This window comes from Danio rerio, chromosome 19 (genome assembly GCF_052040795.2).
Source record: "Danio rerio strain M-AB ecotype USA chromosome 19, GRCz13ab, whole genome shotgun sequence".
NCBI classification, from domain to species: domain Eukaryota; kingdom Metazoa; phylum Chordata; class Actinopteri; order Cypriniformes; family Danionidae; genus Danio; species Danio rerio.
This window is the reverse complement of record NC_141039.2, coordinates 25,990,985-26,013,284: the sequence shown is the minus strand read 5'-3', so window position 1 is coordinate 26,013,284 and position 22,300 is coordinate 25,990,985. Positions and strand designations below refer to the sequence as shown.

The following is a 22,300-nucleotide window of genomic DNA, read 5'->3' as shown; positions in this document are numbered from 1 at the left end:
AAATAAGTGCAATAAAGTAAATAAAAAAATGACAAAAACCCATACCAAAATAATCATAAATAATAATAACAATAATAATAATAATGCTAACTTTTAATAAACAACTTATCAATGTGGAAGCCCATTTCATCATATAATAAAAAAGCTTAACTTAAACGTAATCATTATTAATTGATAACTCATTTGTCATTAAAATAATTATATAAAAATTATTATTAAACATAAAACAAGAGTTTTTAATTCAAAATTATTAGTAAAATAAAATAATGATTCACTAAAAACTACTAAACTACTACTTACTAAATTAAAATAAATACGTAATATAACATATTACATTTATATATCTTCTACCTACAATTTGCACAAACCCTAGTAGGCCTACTAGTACTGTAGTCTGGTATTTGGCACACGACCTTTGCCTCTTAAATCTCGCGATATCTGACGTAGTAAATAGTGCTCCATTTTCCGTGCTCGCGCAGTTGTTAGCACCATTTTGTGATGAATGAGGGTAGGGTTCGAAGGTAGAGTTGCGGATTAAAGTAGATTGGTGTTTAACAATCTTAGGGATTTATCATTTATTTTAGTTCTTAAATACATTTAGAAGGGGGCGATAGTTGTACAATATTCGGGCGTGAAATAGAGAAGTTTTGGATAGTGATTTTGTCGAGTCAGTCATCTGCTCCAGCGCTGTGCTAGCTAACATTATACGGCTAACAGATCTGCCCTGACTCAACTACACGGGTCAATTACAGAAAAGGTAAGAGTTTAACATTTCTCTAATACCAATAAACATCATGTTTAGTGGATTTATATATGAGTAGCAGTAATTTTGTGTGGATTACGGTGATATTAAAGGTCTAAGTTAGTGTAGTGAAAAAATCTGTTAAACCCTTTCGTTTTTGTAAACATTTTTGAGCATTTGTTTCTGGCTGATTTAAAAATAAAACAACCAAACAAAAAAGCTAAATACGAAAACAAAAATATTTTACAGTTCAACATTTAACTGCAGATTGTGTTGTTTTGTGTATTATTAAATATTAATCATAGATACGATTAATAATCAAGTTACTGCTGTAATATTATATAACTAGCATTTATTTAATTGTTTCTGACCGTTTAAAATCTTTCTTTAGACTGAAACATGCGGTCTATTGAGATATTTATGATATCGCAGCTGTGCTGTAATTCCTGTAAAACGAAACCTGGCACTCTCCACTGGGAGAGGAAGCTTCATAATAGGTTTTAATGCCTCTTTTCTGTAGCAGTGCTATTTCTGATTTTAAAAAGAATTTATTGAATTTTGAGTTTTATGTTTTTTACGATTAAAAATATATACGATCAGGAAAAGTCAGTAAAACGTGGTACTGACAGTTAAGTTGTTAAAATGCGTTATATCTTTTTATATCTGACATCAAGTCTTGCTATTGATTTGCTTGAGTCAGTTTTGTTATACTTTAACTAAATATAATAATGATCATTTACATCCATCTTTCCTTCTACAGGAGAGATCACTGCAAGCCTGAAGAAACATGAGCGCCCCTTCTTCTCAAAAAGTCGTGCTGAAAAGCACCACCAAGGTGTCCCTGAATGAGCGGTGAGGCGCTACGCATCCTGAAAGCATTATCTCAAGGCCGGGGGATAATCATACAGAGATATCTAAGGCCCTAAGACACGTGTACTATGGAGGTCATTGAGGGGGAGACATCAAAGCTGACATGGACGCTAAACTGCCCACACGGTGTGCTCCGCTTGCGCAACATGACAGCGGTTACTTGACCCAATTCATAAATCTATTTAGAAGTAATAATATGCCATGTGAGCGTCTTTTGCATGAGCGGCGCACACCCGGAGGTGAGAGGGTAATAATGGTGAGGTAAGCTGAAGAATGCATCCTCAGCCATGGGAATGAGTTCATAATGAAAGATGGTCTGTGTGCCATCCATATTGTTTGCCCTCTCTCATGCAAAAACACTCTCTCTCTTCAGAGATATTTTCTGCTGCACCTCTGTTTCTCTCTATCTTTCTGTCTACAGAAAAAGGTGCCTAGTCCGTACCTTGACGTGACCTGTTGCTCAACCTTCTCACAAGGAGTGTCTTACAGAACAGCTTATCGGGTCATGGTCTTGGTTGTAAGTGGCTGGGTTGCCGGACACCCCTGTAGTCCTGGGCTAACTCACCGTGTGGTGTCTCGGACATCACAATTGGTTGATGGTGGCCTGTAAGTGGCGCTCACTCTGATAGAAGTCTGCCTGTTTCTTTTCTATCTCTGGTTGTATCTACATTAGTTCGAATACATTTAGAGGTGTAATTTTTAATAGAACACTCTCTCCATCTACTAGCGTTTTAGTTTTTTATTTATTTTTTTACACGAGTAGCTTGTCCACACTGAAAATTAAAACCCTTAAATTTGTAGCCCTTAATGGAGTATATGCACAGCTAGTACTTTTCAGCCAATGATAAACTTCCGGCAAAAGCTTAATATTTCTGTTTTCAATTTCATAGGGTTTCTTGTACAGCATCGATGTGGTAATATAATCACAATACACTCAGTTAAATAGACTTAAGCATTCAATTAGTTGATTTTAGCTTAAATCAAGATAAAAGACTGTGTAACCTCTGGCTCTGTCAGAATCGGCAGCAAGCAGAGAAACTCCATTAAAAATACTGGAGTAAAATAAACTGTCATATTTTAAAGACATAGCGGATTCAAACTGAATTTAATGCAGTGCTTTTTGTCTGGTCTGAGACCCACTTTATATTGTAAATCTATCAGGCAGTAAAGATCACAGATTTGTAAAGAAATTAGACCTTAAACGAGGCAATTGTATAATATTAAAACAGTTCACCGAAAGCGATGAGAGTAGCTGGCTGAAATTAAAAAATAATAAAACCCATTTTTTGTAAATCTTTGAGTTGCTTGCAGTATTCTATTGAAAACTAAATAAGATAATTTGACAACAGCTCAATACTTCCAACCACTGAACTCATTGGTTACAAAAACAAATACTATTAAAATCAATGGTTACAGGTTTCTAACATTCCTCAGAATATATTCTATTGTGTTCAAAAGAAGAAAGTCAAAACACTTTTGGAAACAATTAATGATTAAGAGAGTAAATGATTGTTTTGGAGCAATAGACCTATACTTCTGGTAATAAGGAGTTTAAATAAAAATGATAACTATGGATAAAAGGTCAACCAGGTTGTTATGATGCCTGAGAAAGGCATATTTTATTTTTTACCTTTACAATATACAGAATGAAATCAATGCACAAAAGCATTACTTGCTACCCACCCTTCCGACATGCTCCCCTATTTTTTAGACAAACTTATTGAACTTATTGTGATGCATTGAGCTTTAACGAAAAAAAGAAAAGAAAAATTGAGACCATTTTATTAATAAAAAGTCTTATCACTTACTACTATATCAATTTCACACTTGATCACTATTTTGAGTAGTGTCTGAATTACAACTGACCTAATGTTTTAACGCATCTTAGCATTTTACAGCAATGTTTTGCGAGAGAGTAGTATAAAGATGGTACAAAGTAGCACTTATTTTTAACACTATTAAATGCTACAAGATCCTCTAAATTAAATCATATTGGTCTGTAATATGAATGTGTGTTGGATTTTAGTCTTGACAGACATCGATCAAGCCATGTAGCCTATTGCATTAGCTGCCTCTTGTGGCATTGACAGATTGATGCTTATTTCAACTCTTCATTCTATAATTTCAGTGTTTAGGATCTTTAAAAGGGTTCTATTCCGGACTAATGTGGATGTAGCCTCTATCGCTCTTCTGTCATCCCTCTTTGCTTAAAACCATATTCCAAGCATTCAGTTTAACCCAAACTGCTGATTTGTTGGGGTGTCTCTACATGTAACAGAGAGAGAGAGTAAATGACAGCACATGTGGTCTATTCAGGCCATTACTAGATTGCTACAGGATCCACTGTAGCTGCGTCCATGCTGTGCGAAATGATTTGATTTGGAACCATCCTTTCCTCGTATCCCCCTTTCCCTCTTCCTTCTTTCTGTCTCTCTCTGTCTACCCTCCTCCTCCTGTTGTGTCCTAAAAGCTTTACAAACATGCTGAAGAACAAGCAGCCGACAGTGAGTAGCATCCGGGCGACCATGCAGCAACAGCACATGGCCAGTGCACACAACCGCCTCCTTGCTCAGCAGATGGAGAACAGGCCCTCTGTGCAGGCTGCACTTCATCACAAACAGGTAAGAGGACAAAAAGTGCAAACCACCGGAAATGGTAGAGATGTCAATGTCATGGTACACAAAGAAAAGTGTTGAATTTACAGAAATGTTATGATAGTTGTATTTATTCTGTTCTTGGTTTTGGTTTAATATAAAGGTTTGTGTACATTTTTGCTTTTGCTTACCATCAGTATTTTGACACCAATGAAACCAGCAGCTCTACATTTCTCTTGCTCTGTGTATCATTCTTCGTTATTAGCAAGGTGTAGCTGCCTAGACCATTTTATGCCAACAAGTCATGTTTTACTGTTTATTCAGCAGTTCCACTAGTGTGAAAAAAAGCAACAAACTCATTGGTTGACCTATTTTTAATGCTGCGCATCAAAAAGAAAGAAAAAAAAACGTTCATGCATATGTGTAGTCATTATAAGTTTTCCTGAATTATTAGCTCGTTTGTATGTTTTTTTGCCACATACAACGACGACAAGCTGAAAAAAAAAACGTTGCTGTCACTAAGTTTTATTTATGGAGAATTCCATAAATATTCCAAAGCACTACAGTGTTTGAGTGTTCTGTGTTTGTCTGAGGTAATTAGTCTACCAAAAATATATATATATGTAATGTAATGTGTAGTTGTATCGCGCATTTATTGTGTATGGCCGTACACCCAAAGCACTTCACAATCATTAGGGGGATCTCTCCACACCACCACCAGTGTGCAGCATCCACTTGGATGATGCGACGGCAGCCACAGGACAACGGCGCCAGTGCGGTCACCACATACCAGTTATTGGTGGAGTGAAGAGACAGTGATAGAGCCAATTCAGTAGATGGGGATGATTGGGAGGCCATGATCGTAAGGGCCGATTGAGGAACTTTGGCCAGGACAACGTGGTTACACCCCTGCTCTTTACGAGAAGTGCCATGGGATTTTTAATGACCACAGAGAGTCAGGACCTCGGTTTAACGTCTCATCCGAAAGACAGTGCCCACTGACAGTGTTGTGTCCCCTTCACTTTTACTATGGCATTAGGACTCACACAGACCACAGGTTGAGCGCCCCCTGCTGGCCTCACTAACACCACTTCCAACAGGAACCTAGTTTTCCCTAGTGGTCTCTCATTCAGGTACTGACCAGGCTCAGCCCTGCTTAGCTTCAGTGAGTAACCGGTCTTGGGCTGCAGGGTGATATGGCTCCATCCAAGCTGAATTTCATCAGTCAGTTCTTATCACGTGACTCGTGGTGTGCTCACTGCATTGATTCAACTGAGTGCGTCTGGAAGAAGAGAGCTTCACGCCCCTTGGGCGTGCAAGCTGAGCAACTTCATTGGAAATAACGTGATGTGCGAATGACCCCTGAAAGGCTGCCGTCATTTGCAATCTTTAGCAGTTGATCTCCTTGCACAGACATGGTAGATTCACCTGATTTGATGACAAATAGGTTGTGGATTCATTCCTTGGCATATCATAGTCCTTCTGTTGGCATTTTCCACTCAGTAAAGAAACTTTCCAAAGACGTGTTTCTTACTCATTTTGCTGCTTGTGGGTTAAATTTGGGCGCTCAAGTGACTAAGATGTAAGCGAGAGAACACAGTCATTTTTCTAAATAAAACATAGTCTAGACTCAGATAATAAATAAAATGGAAATAGTTAATGATTGCGGCCTGGTACCAATAGATCCACTGGCCACTACTGGTCCACAGCCCTGTGATTGAGAACTGCTGTAGACAATAGAAAACAAATATTGGTGCTAATAATATACACCTCAAAATGGTTAAAAATATTAAAAATAATTTTATTCTAGCCAAAATAAAATAAGACTTTCTCCACAAGAAAAAAATATTATAGGAAATACTGTGGAAAAATCCCTTGCTTGGTTAAACATCATTTGGGAAATGTTTGAAAAAGAAAAAAAAATCACAGGAGGGCTAATAATTTTGACTTCAGCTATAATTTTTTCTGTATCCTTTAATACATTTTATATTAATACAATATCAATATGAATTATTATTTGTTGCTTGCTTAGCGTTTTTTACAAAGTCCGCACAGAGATGCAATATTTTTTATATCCCACTGTAGAGCCTGAAGCAGCGTCTTGGAAAGAGCAACATCCAGGCCAGACTGGGTCGACCCATTGGCTCCTTGATGCAGGGTGGTGGAAGAGGACGAGGATTACGAGGAAGAGCTAGAGGTGGTACCATGAGAGGAGCACTCTCGTTTAGAGGTGAAAGTCTTTTCATGACCCTAATGTTTTTTTTTTTCTTTTGTGACTGCTGTCTTGCGTTCACTTAAAAGCCACAGATCCTCATTATACATGTATGTAGACTCACTGAAGTTTTAAATTCAGAGATGAATTTGTCTTTCCTTCACTGGAAGTGCAGTGTCAGCTTTGTAATCGTTCTTTGTTTTACAGTTAACTCTTTTAAGACGCTGTCACACTTGAGCCTGTTTTATACTGCAGGGTCAAGTTGTGTACCCAACCATGCACTTTGCCACCGCTGTTTTAAACATATTTCTGTTTTTTGTCTGTGCTGCTCTAGCAATAACAATTCAAATACACTAGCTGTCAGTGGGTTTCGCTGTCAATTTTTTGTTTTGAGATTACACCAAAAATGCTTGTGGTTGTACTGTAGCAGAAAGTCAAAGCCAGACTCATCCATAGATAAGAGACGTTTCTGTGAACGTTCAACTACTTTATTCATAAAATAAATTAGGGCTGCACGATATTGGAAAAAATTGACATTGCGATATTTTTTTCCCCTGCGATTATATATTGCGATATTTTTTATATATATATATTTACTTAAAACTAGGGCTGTGACGGTCACCATGACAACCGCGTCACTGCGGTGGTTATTGCCACCTCGGTTGTGTATTGCCACCGGCCGTAGTACGTGAAGTCACGCACTTTAAAACACAAATTACTGTTATGTTGCCAAGTATTACATATCTGTTAGAATATAACATTAGGCGCGATTCAGCAAGTTCAAGTTCAACCATGAATCTTGTTAGAAAACGAACTCTTACATCTGGGAACATTTTGGATTCGTGCCGACCGAGAAAGGTGGACGAATTGATTTAGATTAAGCTTTTTGTATGGGGGTTTTTAAGTGTTAAAGTGTGTTTTAATATTCACTGCTGAGAGTCCAAACACTGAGGAGCAAATCCATCGATACGCAGATCCACGGGTCCTGAACCATGCAAGCTAGTGGCGATTGACGGCGAGGGAAAAAAAGCCATGTAGGCTTAATCAACTCCTGTCTTCTAAACGCAGAAGCCCAGCTCAGCCAGGCATGGCAGAGGCATTTGCAAAAATGGCCAGATACAAAAGAGAAAGTGATAAATGGAAGACATTGACGAGAAATTGAGCATAGGCTATTTGGTAACTACTTAAGAACGCGCCGCTCCGCAGCGTAGAGAAACCTGCGTTGCGAGAAATGCGGGCGGCGGAACAGAAACAAGAAGCCCTCTCTCGCATGGTTGTGAAAAAGTAGCCTGTCTGTGCATTATCGCTACAAGCACACCGTCTGACAGTGTATTGCTGGAAACATTATAACTCCATTCTTCACTTAAACCGGACAAAGTCAACATGTTAGTTTTTCTGGCAAATAATTTAAAATATGACTACAAAAGGTGGAGAGAAACTACGCTGACTTATATTGTTTCTAGGTTAATATTTTCTTTTTACTTATAATTATTAATATTTATATTATTATTACACTGATTAGTAAAGTGCCATTTAGACTATTTGTTAAGTTCTTAAAAATGTAACGTTTAATTGTTATTATTATACAGTTTCAAGCAGTTAAAGTAATTTAATATTTAACTACAATATTTATAAACAGTTTTGTGTTTTATTAACGAAAGTTCAAAAATAAACATGTACGTTTATACGGATGTTTTATTTATTAATATTAAATTCGGTTATTCCTTAATTTTTACATAAAAGGTAAATTAACTTAAGTAGGCTACATTGTTTGTTGATGTACGAGATCGAGGAACATGTTTGCCAGTAAATAATGTTCGCACCACTTAAAAAACAAAACAAATGAATAACTTGCGAAAAGGATGCAATAAAAAATGCAAGCGCTTAATCATTCTTCACAATCGGATTCGTACGTGCAATAAGCCGAGGCTATATTGCGCCGACAAGAACAAGCCCTAAAACTAAGTCTAGAGAGAGAATTAATACTAGTTAATATTAATGATTATAAACACGAACTGCGTTGTATGATAAACGCCTCACAATGATGTCGTGATCTTTGCTGAAGAACTGATATGTTATCGCCGTCTCCCCAGCCAGGTTTTCATCTGCTTATTTCCCCTTCTTCTGGATACAAACAATAAAGTATCAGCGCCAGACCAGTGGTTTAAATTATATTTTACTCTCCTGATTTCTTTTCTTTTCATTAAAAAATAATTAAATGTTTAAAGTTTTGTATTGCATAGCCTATATATTTTTAAAGATTATCATTCAGCCTACCTGCAGCGCATGAGGTTGTGTGCTGGGCAAATCCCCTTTACTCATGCTACCCATTTCATTTATGACACTGTAAACTTGACTTGGCAGGCTGATCATCTTTAAACTCAAAAGGTGTTTTTAACTTGAGACTGCATGCTTCTGCATAATGTGATGTTTCTTATTACAACTGTTAGCGGTGTCAAAATGAAAGCAAACATTAAAAAGGGTTTTGTTTTATCAATTGTATAGTTTAGTTTTAATAATAGCTAATGTATATAATAAATTATAATATCGATTATTGTGTAGACTACAGTGTTCAACAAAACAATTTTATTAGGTTACTCTAATAGACCAAATCCCTAACTGAAAAACGAATGTGAAAATGACAGGCAGTTGCGTCTTTGCTAAAATTAATTTAACAACAAATTTCTTTTGCTTTTTTCCCCTTTAGAGATCAAAAGAGCTGTATTTAAAGAATTATTTCACTAAAACATGAATTGAATGCCCAGTTCTTTGCCGTGTGAGTTTAGTGCGCCTCCGCCGTGTCTGCGTTTTTAAGGTTACAGGTGCACCCTGACCTGACGCGGGGACCAGATCTCTGTATTGCTTTAATTTCTCAATTTTCATAACTGCATTGCATTTTCATATGGTAAAATATCAAAATTTATGCTCTGAAAGTAGTGGGAATGACGGGAGTGTTAGTAATTAATAACAGAAAGAACTTTCACTTTTGAGTGAACTTCTGTCACGTGTTATTTTAGTATGATAAAATAAACAAAAATAGTAATGCAGAAAAGTATTTTTCGCTCTGCCAAGCCTTCTCTGTTGCTGTACAGAGAAGCAGCCTGCTCCGTCTCCTTACCCCGGCCCCACCCCGCCCACCGACTCCTGAACGTCTCACTCACTAACTCACTCACTCATGCGGGCATGCAGTGCGGTCTCATGAGGAAACGCAGCTTTTTGATATAATGTTTTTCTTGTTCCCAAATACAAATAATTTATCAAGTATTGTTTGACATAAGTATTCGTAAAAACACGCTATTCCTGCTTTTCCGAATACCGTATTCCGGTTCGGCTCCACCCATAATATATATATAATTTATTTATTATTATTTTTTTTTTGCATCGCACCCTCCTGCGATGTGACTATCGCGGATGCGCACATCGTGATTTCGATGCTGAAACGATATATCGTGCAGCCCTAAAATAAATGCAACAAAATGGGTCAGGCAATAGCAAAGTATGTGCAAAGGCTACACCAAACACTAGACCGGTGCCCCTCACAAACTGCTTTCAGGGCTTACTCGCACTATGCCATCCGTACCGTGCCCAGGCCCGTTTCCCGGATCAGTTGAGAAGTGTGAGTGCACTGAATCGGGCTCAAGCACGGTTCACTTGGCCGGCCCTGGCCCGGTTGGAAGAGGTGTGCCTGAGCGCGGTTCACTTGGGCTTTGGCGCGGTACGCTTGTGTGTGAGTGCAAAATGCGCCAAAGGCTGAAACTGAAAGCGAGACATGACTTTTACGGGGCTGTTTCATATGGATTTATTAATAATTCTTACTGTTCAGTGAACGCAAACTGCCGTAGTCTATTAAAGACGAGAACTCCTCACAGCATGACAGATGCGCGGCTTCAGCAGACCTCCTCATTCCTGCAGCACGAGGGCTTTATGATTGTTTATGAGCGCCAAAAGTGGCGGATCTGTTCGGCGAAATATCTGACTGTGTGTCCCCGCATCCCTAAGGACTGTTTGGCGAAAAATTTGATGGCATATCAAACGACTGAAACGATATAACTAGAGAAATCTATACTGTGCTGCTGAGTGAGAGAGCGCTTCTCACTGAATAGCCCAGCAGCGATGACGTAAGCGTGCCGAAGCCCGTTTGTGGTGTGAGCGCGGGCCGTCGGGGGAGACGGAAGGGGGAACAAGCGTGCTTTGGCCCGGTTCAAGGCAACTGTACCTAGTGTGAGTACGGCCTTAGACCAAACACAGACCATTGAGCACACACAGTAATTTTACTTTTCACGCTTTGACACGCTGTGATTGATTGCACCTGGTGTGAATAGCTACATTTGGGAACTTTTGTTTTGATTTCAAGAGCATTGTTGTGTCGTACTTTTGTGCCATTTAATCACATTTAGTGTGAATGTTTAACAGATGTTTAGCACTCACCCACTGCTGACTCATTTGAATCTGCAGTTTTATGGCTGTGAGTAGACCCCTTATGTGCTTGTAACTCCAGCACCTGTGCTAACGGGAGACAGCTGAGTAATGCTTTAAGCTGCAGCAGTTTAAATATGGGGTCTCTGAATCTTTATTTATTTGTATATTTATCTGTTTAACAACATTCAGAATATAATATTCTTTTATTGTTTTTCCTTAAAGGGATACTTTACCGAAAATTTTAATTAGATCCTTAATAACCCACTCTACACTTGTTCAAAACTAATAGTTCCATTGTTCCTCAAATGCATGTCGATGGCTACTGGTTTACAACATTGTGCAATATACCTTTTTATAGAAGTTTAGGACCACTTGAGTTTGATTCAGTGTTAAGAGTTTTTTAATTCTTGGGTAAACTATCTAGAGATGAATTGATTCACCCACTAGCATTTCGGAAGTATTCTTATACATTGAGTGATCGGTTTGACTCCTGTTGCATGCCTTGTGCGTAGTCATCCATTTATACTTGTGCGTGCTGTTTGTGTTGCTCTGCAATGGCACTTCTGAAACACTAGGGGGCAGTAGGTTTTTATGTCTCTCTGAGGTCTTTCTTCAAAGTTATTTTTTCATTATTTTTTTCAGAATGCTACCTTAATGTACAAGTAGCTAAAACGTGCTCATTTAGAGGCAGGAGCTGTCGGACGTCCTACACATTAATTATTAGGTAATCACAAAACAATAATCTTGAAAAAGAGAAATTGAAAAAGAGTAAAGGGAAAGAAACAATCTTATACCTGGATCTGTAACAGCAAAACTTTCTCTTTCAGTCTAAAACATCTTTACGTTTTTGCAATGAAAACATTGATGCACTGTGATCCCCGTAACGTCAACACTCGTCAGGGCAAGCGGAGATGCCAATTCTCCGGTCCACGTGGTTTGGCCTATAAATAACTTTTTGCGTATAGACGTCTTTGACAGTTATTTTTCTCTGTGCTGCCTCATATTAATTGTTCTGTCAGTGCAAGTAAAAGTCTTTTTGCAGTATTTGCACCCAGTTTATGTTTGTCTGGCACACCTCACCACTGTCATTTTACTCTGCCAGCCCCACCTCTTGCTCTCTACTGTGCAGGTAAAAAGAGTTTGCGCCTGTAAACACCGCACCCTCTCCTGTATAAAAAAATGTTTTGCTTATGTTTTTTTCTGATTTCCTATATACTTTGAGTTAAAAAAAATCTAGAATTTAGAGTTTTTACATTTTGTTTTTATTTGTAATTTTACAGCTGTCTATTTGCTGTCTATTTTGTTGCTGTCGTACCATGGATATTTTCTCAAATTATCATTTAACGTGGAGCTAACAAATTACTTGATAAAATAAGAATTTAATCAGTTAAACAAGCCGAGTCCTTGCTAGAAGCGGCCCAGACTCTACACACAGACTCGGGCCAGATATGGTTAACAGGAATCGGACAAGTGCTTTACAGCCGCATCACAAATGCATGTACGCGAGCGAGCTGAGGGCCATACTCAGCCTGGATAACACTCGCCGATGCCGAGTCGGAGCCAGAGGCGCCAAAGGGCAGCTGAGCTCGGGCCGATTACTTGCTATCTGGGACTAGCCACAATGGAAGAAATTGTCTTGTTTTTAGCTCTGAGAAATATGCGAAGTGTAGTATAAGCAGTGAATGGTTCAGTCCCGATTTACCCACAGTTTATGCAATGGTATGGCCCTGATGTGTGTGTGGTTGAAGATGTAGCCTTTGCCTATGTGCGCACTGGTGTTGGAGAGAATAAAGTTATTCTAAGTGAAGCCGTAGTGTGTGCATTAATAGTGACCAAAAACAAAAGTTCCAGCACGAAGTTTGCCCAACTTTAAAATGATTTTGAGGCGTAGGTAAGAGGGCCGTCATCGCAGCTTGCGCCCCGACGAGGTCGCACTGAGGCGCTGTTTTTCCATATGTCAATGTGTATGAATAGATTACACCAAAAAGGACAAGAGTAATCTTGAAAAACTCTAAAGCTACATCCCCCAAGCACCCATTGCAGCTAGTTGTTTTTCAGTGGAAAGCTTATAAAGAATGTATTTGCTAAATTTGTGTAAGTTTTGCAGAAAAAGCTTATTAGATGGCGTACATATCATGTAATACCAACACACACACGCATTCATTGCTGTACATCACGATTTATTTTGAAAGGTAAGAGTCCACAGAAAAAACATCCCATCAAACACATTTAGTCCACTGACACAGTGTTGAATTATGGATGGTTATTCATTTGTTTGTCACCATTTCTGCCGGAGACCTATTGTTTACAATGTTTTACCATGGTACTCACACGTGAAAATGCCGTTTTTACAGTAAAAGGCAAGTTTATGTCATAGCTTACAGTGTTACAGATAAAACGAGACCACAAACTGAATAAAAAGCCAAAGTTATAGTTACTAAAATCAAAACAAAGCCGAGTGTTTTGGCCGTCTGCATTTCTCAGTCACTGCTCCGTCAGAAAGCTACTTCATTTCTCTGTCAGTCAACCTTCTGAGAAGAAGGAACCAATGACTGCATGAATTTTGATCTTATTTGTCGACTGAAATGTTATTGCAGTGTTAGTGGCTCAGAGAGCTGTCAATCATCACTCGATCGCACCTGCCCTCTTCAGCACAGCTGCTACAGTTTAGGCTAACGCCGATCAAATTCAAAACATATACTCAGGGGATGTGTAGCTTTTGATCTATTGCTTTTCTGTGTTGCTCCAGAACAAATTTCACATATTTGTTTATGAAATATTTAAATGTTTAGTGCGGATAATTTTTTTACATTACTTAAGCATCTATAACTTTTTTTCATTTTGAGCATTATAAACTCTTGATGATAAATAACAAAGCCCAGAATGTCTTCTTTCCAAAGATACATAAACTTTGAATGTAGACCAAATTATTCAGCAACTGTAAATGTTTAAACTTGGAAAGATGATTTTTAAGAAAGTGCCTCTGACAATGAGGGACAGAAGGACATCGACATAGCCTCAGAAAACTTTTTACAGTAACCTCATTTTGCATGCTATCTTCATCAAATTTATAATGTAAACATATGAAATACTTGGCTTTCAAGTCATATTTTTTCTAGGACATTACATTAATGTTTTCCTGTGTTTCTATCTGGAAAACTAAAATTAAACACAATAAAAAATGTTTTTCCTCATGACTTCATAATGTATAACTTTTTATATATTTTAACATACAACTTCTCCTTTTACCACAGTAAAGCTCAAAGTGTCTTCTTTCCAATGATACATAATTTGTGTTTGTAGCTTACTGGAGTCAGGAACTGTTACTATTTAAAGTTAGGTAGGTGTAAATCCCCAAAATTGAGTGCTGGCTAACAGGTTAATGATGTCCTCCACTATTCAGAGGAATTTGTGGTTACGAGAGAGATCCTAGGTCTGGTGGGAGCAAATTGTGGTGATTTACCACTTTCCACCACTGTGTTTCCTCTGTTGTTTACCGCGTCAGCATCTCCACACACGCTCTTCCTTCTATGTCATTTAACCACAGAGAAGTACCACATTGTCGCAAGTATAATGATGTATAGAACGAAATGCCTCAAAAAATCCAATCTGCCTGTTTACATGACAGTCGCATTGTCAAACATTCAATCTATATCTGATTTATTTCCACAATTGAAGGAGGCCTAAAACTGATCTCTGAATATCCGAATACATGCGTTTTTTGTTTTTTTTCCCTGTGTTTACACGGTCATAGATCAGATCCGTTCTGTGTCACATATGAGCAAAAATGGTAATTGGGTTACATTTTAACTGGCAGTGTTAACGGGACCTAATTCAGAGTCTCCCTCAACTATCTTCTAAAGAATCCACTCTGCTTCAGTTCTGCCTCCTACAACATGCAGTCATTAATTACATTTAAGATGGTCCTTGTGTCCACTACAGTGGACATTTAATTAAGGATATTTTGAAAAAAAAAAAGTTAACAACTTTAAAAACTAAATGTATTGTTCCTGACACTTTAATAAACATGTAATAATAGGAAAAAAAATGCAAAAAAAACTAAATTTTTTGCATGCCTTTCTCCTTCCCATAAAATGTGCTTGTTTGTATGCCGGCCATTTTTGATGCAAACAGATGCAGCCAATCAAATGACATATCACTAGATAGCCCAGGATGTCTGCTGAACAGTACAGCAGGTCTTGAGTAGCTCAAATTCAAAGAAAATTCATTAAAACACAATGTCCACTACAGAGGACACAAGTCAATGGGTGGGGTCTCAGGATGATACATATTATAGGTGTGCATAGATGATTTTTTTTTTAACCTAGATTTATCTCTGTAATCTTGGAATTAATCTAGATTAAGCTTGGTTTAAACTTCTGCGTCAAGTGATCGGCTTGACCCACAGCTCATGCAATGCGCGTTGCTGTGCCCTTATACTTCTGCGCGCTGCGTGTGTTCCTCGGCAATAAAACTTCCTTACGCTAACTGGCAGTAAAGTTTTTGTTTCTCTGTGTCTTTGCTGGTGTTGTTTTGTTTCGGAGCGCTACCTCAAATATACAAGTGGCTCAAACTTGCTCATTTTGAGTTGGGAATCAGCAGACGTGCAACAAATTTAATAGCAAGGTAAACCCAAAACAACAGTCTCCATCTGGAGCTCAATCTTGGGACTCGACGCTTGTAAACACTTGCTCCATCGAGCTTGCACAACTCTCCTCTGCCCACACTCGTCAGCGCTACCAACCCAACCAATCACAGAGCTTGCCATATGTGTCGTTGCAACATGTAGTTACGACCACGGGGAGGGCTATGCATTCGCACATACGCATCTGCTTGACGCAAAAGTATAAATCAGCCTTTTAAAATGGCTCTTTTGAATTTTGCCAAAGGCATTCAGAATATGTGTGCTACTCAAATAATGACTAAAAGTAAGTTTGAGAAGAGGTTTCTTAAGCCAGGTAGCGCAATAGACCAGGGGCTCATCTCCTGTTTCCAAAATGGATAAAACTGCTTGAGAAACTATTTTTTTGAAACTTTTTTTTTTTTTTATCATACTTTTATTATGATAATTGGTGATAAAACTAAATTGGTGATGAAAATAAATGTTCAATAAGATTTAATAGTATTTATTAAATGTTTATTCAGTTAAACATGAAGTTTGAACTGTAGGCCTACATAAGCTTGAAACAGCTTTTTTTTTATTTTAATACCCTAATCCAACTAAAGTCATACCTGAACTAAACAAAAATGGAATTAAGACAAGTGGAGTATGCATATATATTAGTGGCATTATTGAAGTAATAATCGCAATCAATTTATTACCGTCAGGTAGGACTTAAAGCCGAATTTTCTGACAAGATCCAAGTGCGCGGCTGTCAGTTAAGGGCCACAAACATCACGAAATGCAGAAGTTTTTTCTTTTCATTCGTTGTGCGTAATTAAATTCCATAACACTCTCACCAGTCCTTACTCCTTATTTGCGTCTAATAATACCCCAGTTTGTCACGGGGAACAAATGAAATGTTCATGAGTGAATGTGAAACTGCTGAACTGCAGTTAAAGTCACCCAAAATTACAAGAAACCCTTACATGAAAGCACTTCACGTAAGCACCCTAATTATGTTGTCTATTAAGGCAAAACTACATTACAGATGTTTGTGTAAGCGTAGTCAGTAGTGTCTTCGAAGTAAGTGAAAGATCCAGAAGGGCACTTTTTTTGTCAGACGGCTTACCGGTTTGACTTTCATTCACCGTCATTCATTTTAAAAAGCACCCGGTCCATTTTGTTTATATATGTTGTACTCTAACGCATAAACTCTACAGGTGCCTGATAGTTAGTTGTGGAGCTAGCATTAATCAGATTCACACTGCATCCATGTTAGCTTGTCATGTTTGATGTGGTAATTTCAGAGTAGAAATACACTGGTTTGAAGACTCGTTCTCGCCACCCACAGTGCAATTCCGCCAAGTAAACATCAACGCTAAAATATCAAGGTAAAAGTCATCATAGCTTGTGTAGAACAGATCCAGCTCCCAACCCAACTTTGAGAACAGACTAACAGCTAAACAGTGACTAACAGTGTTTGTTTTTTAAATCACCTGATGGGAGTCTCGCGTTAACGCTGATAACGCCCACCACTTTATATAGGGTGTTCGCGGGGTCTTAAAGTATCAAAAGTAGATCAATCAATTATGAGATAATTAAGGCCCTTAAAAGTTACTAAAAAAATCTTAATCGCATTTTGTTCTCCAAAGTGTACCAGTGTAAATATATTTATTTTTCTCCTAATATTAACAATAGCGTGCCAGTTCCACACGATTGGTTCGGGCCGGGACACGTCCGGCCAAGCTTCTCTGTCCGGGTGGTGACAAATGCAGGACGGTAATGTGACACTCTCTACATGTAGAGAAACAGGTGGTAAATAGGAAAATGTAAGTTTGCATACTCCTGGTTGAAGAAAGTTGAGTTTAAACAGTGGCTCAATCCTGTCTCTGAAAACAACCCTGTAATTTATTCTTTCAAGCTTGGTTTCTTCCGAGCTTATCTGAATTCTGTTGCATGGTTGATTTAACTACAACTGTTTATTAAAGGTGCAGTAGGTCATTGTCTTCAGAAGCATTTTTTGTTGTGCTGGTTCAAAGTCTCTTCACAGTCTAATAGTAATGATTACAGTAAATGATCTAAATGTATTTATATGTATTTTTATATTTTGGGTAAGGCATAAAACAAAAAAATGTTCATCCTATTAAATGGAGTCCGACCGACATCTCTCAATTCCGATAAGTAGCACAATCTCTTTGCAAGCAAATGCAGATTTGAACAACTGCGCAGCTGTTTGTACGCATCTCCGCCGACTGAGATCGGTAAAAACATGCTGAATCAAAACTTTTTAAAAACCTGAATCAGTATTGGAGTTACCTTTGCATGCTGGAGAAAGGATGACAACATGTCTGAAAGATTTCTCTTAGACAAGTAATGTTCTGTTTTAAAACTGTTTTAACTTCACGCAAAGCTGATGTAACGTTGTTACAAATGGGTTAAATCTTAACAGAAATGTTGTTCAGCTACTAAAATATTTCGATGAAGGACTGATGAGACTATTTTCAGTTTCATAAGAGACCTTTTACAGCATCGATGATGTACATTTTATTTAGTTTAACAACTAAACACAAGTAAATACAGCTAAACGCCTAGTCTCTCCCTATATTGTTTACCATGCAACTCTAAATATTCCCTCTAAAATCGCATGTCAGTTTGGCTTGCACGCCGCCGGACAAGCACTAGTTGTTTTTAACACATGAGAGAGGGTTCTTTTGCGGTGCTCGTGTTTCAGGAGGCGTAGCTCTTAGACGGCAGGGGAGGCACTGTGATTCAGAGATTTATGCTAAGCTGTTAGCATTGTAGAAGATCACCTACTGCAACTTTAAGTTAAAGGTTTGATACTGATTAGCACTTGCAGTAGTGATGAGGTCTTAAAATATTCCGAGAAGGTCTTTTAAACCGTTTTAAAAAGGTATTGAAATTACCTTTTAGGATTCTTGCATATACCCTGTTATAGCTCTTGGACCAGGGTGAGATCAACCCACACTTTCTCCAATCCCTGGGGCTCTATGATGGTTGTGGATATTTCAAATTGAATCATAACAAATGATTACAATTGACTGAGATTGTCATTGAACGTTCGCAAATGTGCTTTAACTGGCAGAGCAGCAAAATCTCTCTCTCTCTCTCTCTCTCTCTCTCTCTCTCTCTCTCTCTCTCTCTCTCTCTCTCTCTCTCTCTCCCTCTCTCTCTCTCTCTCTCTCTCTCTCTCTCTCTCTCTCTCTCTCTCTATATATATATATATATATATATATATATATATATATATATATATATATATATATATATATATATATATATATATATATATATGATCAGACCTGCTTAAAGAGAACTATTGCATGCATCCCACAAGTGTTTTTTCTTTTCTTCTTGTGAAAAGATTGCTCTTTTTTTTTTTTTTTCCTAGGTGCAGGTCAGATGAGAGGTAGAGGTGGTCCTGGACGCATGGGTTTCCGCCGAGGGATGCGTCATCGGGGAGGAGCTCCAGGACGAGGAGCTCTAGGAGGTCGAGGTGCAGCACGTGGAATGCCTGGAGGAAGAGGTGAGAAATATTAAGCACAATTCTGCCAAGTACAGGGTTCTTACGGGTGCTGGAAATCCTGGAAAATGCTTGATTTTTAATATAGTGTTTTTAAGGTTAGAAAAGTGCTTGTGTTTTGAACAAAGTGCTTGAACCTGCTTGAATTTGAACTTAAAGGGCTCAAAATTGTGACCGTTTTGGTTGCATATGCGCACGATTTTATCTATGTGACCTCGAAATATATTTGGAAGCATGTGTGCTAGTGCATAAATTGTTGTCGTGCGACCAGTTTTCATTGCAAAATGTTCACCGCATGCGCGTATTTATGGAGCTAATAATAAGCCAAAACATTCTGAATCTGAATGTCCTATTAAAAAAAGTTTTGAATTTGTATTTCTTAACTTGATTATTGAACATCTGAAAACTTAATATTTGAAGTCAGATTTTTATAGACATTTTTAAACTTCAGATTTTTTTTGGGTTCTGAATTCATGCAGATATTGGGTATGTAAAAATAAGACTGCAGATATTGGGTATGTAAAAATAAAGTTTTACGTTTTTAGGAATTCAAATTAACAATTCAAATTCGGATAGTTTTGGCACTATTAGCTTCATACGTATTTTGGAGACATTCATCCAGAATGCATCTTTTGCACCTGAAATGCAAAACCAAAGACTGTAAAAAAAAAAAATAGTGACTGGTCCTGAAAGTTTGGTACTACACCCAAACAAAATCTGACTGTAAGCTCATTTCTTAAGATATCAACTTTAGGTAGAAAGAGGCCAAACTTAAAAACATACTTCACCCAATAACTGAACATTTTTTTATTTATTTTTTAATCACTTTTGGGTGAACTATCCCAATAAATCTATGCTCTAAAGTACTCAATTTAAGTTGAAATGTCATATCGTGTGGTTTTTAAAGTAGCACAATGTATTTAAATGTGAAAAAGTACATACAACATGTATAAGTGCAATTAATTATTACTATTAGGTGCTGGAAAAGCATGCAAATGCACCTTGAAAGTGCTTGAAAAGTGCTGGAATTTGAAGTTGGAAAAGGTGTAAGAACCCTGCTAGTAGTGTTTTCAGTTTTGCTCTAATCAGTGAAACCCATACAAAAAGCATTTTCCATCTCACCATACTAAAGCATTTCGTTCTCTCTTAGGCCGTGGAGGTATGAGAGGCCGTGGAGGGTTTGCTGGAAGGGGTCGTGGACGTGGCAGAGGCAGAGGAGCAGGTCGTCCCATCGTCACACGCGAGCAGTTGGACAACCAGCTTGATGCGTACATGTCTAAAACCAAAGGCCATCTGGATGCAGAGTTGGATGCGTATATGGCCCAGGCAGATCCTGAGAGTATGGAGTAGACCCTGTTGAGCTGAGACACAGCAGCTCCCAAAGATCTGCAAATAATAGACTGATCGATGACATAATCATCCAGTACCGTTTAAGCTTCCGCTGCTGTTGGACACTCCCTAAGACATTTACATTTTAAGGCGTTCAGACTTGAAGTTTGTACAAAGTTATGAATTTATCCCAGTTACATTCAGAGATTTGAGAGTTTTCACTCGCGGCTTCTGAATACAATCACAAATCCTCATCACAAGTTATAGTTCTAAAACAGAGGGCCTGTTAGGAAAAATGTTGGCTGTTAAGTGAAGGAATTTTGTTGTTGATTGAACTGTAATAAGAGATTGTACCTCTGCTATTTTTGGCTGAAATTCTGAAAATGGCCTAAATGTGTGAACAGTGAACTCCAAATGACATTTGATGACTCTGTGGTAAAAATGTGGCTTGTGTAAATGAACAGATGTTAATGACTGTAATGTTCTACACGTCACTTACCTTTTTATTATTATATTTTTATTTAGTATTTTTTAAGGTAGAACTTTTATTCATTACATACAGTCTTGTTTTTGTCAAAAAATGTTTTAACTATATTGTAACCCACAAACTTTTTTTTCTTTTTTCTTTTGGCATCGAATAAATCTTGGCTAATAAGATCTTGTGCTCTGGAGGACATTATCATTCTAGACATTCATTTTCATCACCGGGAAACATCCATCCATACATATACACGCATACTCTGCGGCCAATTTAGCTTACCCAATTCACCTGTACCGCATGTCTTTGGACTTCTGGGGCAAACGAGAGCACCCGGAGGAAACCCATGTGAACATGGGGAGAACATGCAAACGCCACACAAAAATGCCAACTGACTCAGCTGAAGCTTGAAACAGGGACCTTGCTGTGAAGTGATTGTGCTACCTACTGTGCCACTGTGATGCCCTCTTTCTAGACATCATTAACATGAATGATCATGTGGTATTCACTTTTTTTCTTCTTTTTTTCTCTTCTCCAACATGTTTTAATTTTAGTCTAAAAAGTAGATACAAAAGTGGTTTATGTATGCTTATTAAAAAATGTATAACTTTTGTTTCTGCTTATTTGGTAATAAAAAAAATCATTTGAATGTTTAAATTGTGCATGCTGCATTTCTCTCAATAGGTAGATAGATGCGTAAACTTGGGTACTGTGTGTGTGTGCGCAAGGAAATAAATGCAGCATTCAAAATTCAAACATTTTCCTTTGGCTTATACCCTTAATTCATCAGGCGTTAGCACATTGGAATGAACCGCCAACTTATACAGCATGTTTTGCACAGCGAATGACCTTCCAGCTGCAACCCAGTACTGGAAAATATCCAAACACACTCATTCGCACATTCTCTACGGCCAATTTAGTTTATTCAATTCACCTATAGCGCATGTCTTTGGACTGTGGGGAGAGAACATGCAAACACCACACAGAAATGCCAACTGACCCAGCCGGGAATAGAACTAAGGACTGAGCCATTCTCACCCCTAAAATATTAATAAAAAAAAAGTATATTTATGTAGTCAGAAGCTTTGACTGGAGGGTATAAATCAATTTGACTTGCATGTAAATGTATATTTGGTAGTCGGCTTGCATGTTTATTTTTATAAAATTTTGATTTGTATTGCATTATGTACATATATTTTATGTTACTATTTTTTTTTTTCTTAAAATATATCACCAAGGGTGGATTTAGCAGTTTGGGGGCCTCAAGCAACAAAAAAATAAAGTCATTTGAATGTTTAATATTGGGGCCCACGTCTTGAAATGCACCCTTTCTGCTTTTATTTAATGTTTATTTAATTTTATTTATTTATTCTATTATCTTCTTTTCTATATCTTATTTTAATCTCTACATTTTAAATGATTAGTTTTCTTAAAGTAAATAAACAACTTAAATTCATATATATATTTTAAATAGATTTGACTGCCGGACTTCTCCATGATTGTGAGTGGTGG

General features: G+C 37.8%; 1 protein-coding gene across 2 annotated transcripts; it reads left to right on the top strand.

The window, feature by feature from the left end:
* Positions 1–475: 475 nt before the first annotated feature.
* chtopa (chromatin target of PRMT1a) lies at positions 476–20,967 on the top strand. Of its 2 annotated transcripts, none has more exons than XM_087293954.1 (6): positions 476–757; positions 1,503–1,738; positions 4,083–4,233; positions 6,292–6,436; positions 18,850–18,984; positions 20,132–20,967. In XM_087293954.1, the coding sequence occupies exons 2-6, from the start codon at positions 1,716–1,718 to the stop codon at positions 20,329–20,331; spliced, it is 654 nt and encodes a 217-aa protein (XP_087150080.1). In that variant the 5' UTR covers positions 476–757; positions 1,503–1,715; the 3' UTR covers positions 20,332–20,967.
* Positions 20,968–22,300: the final 1,333 nt, after the last annotated feature.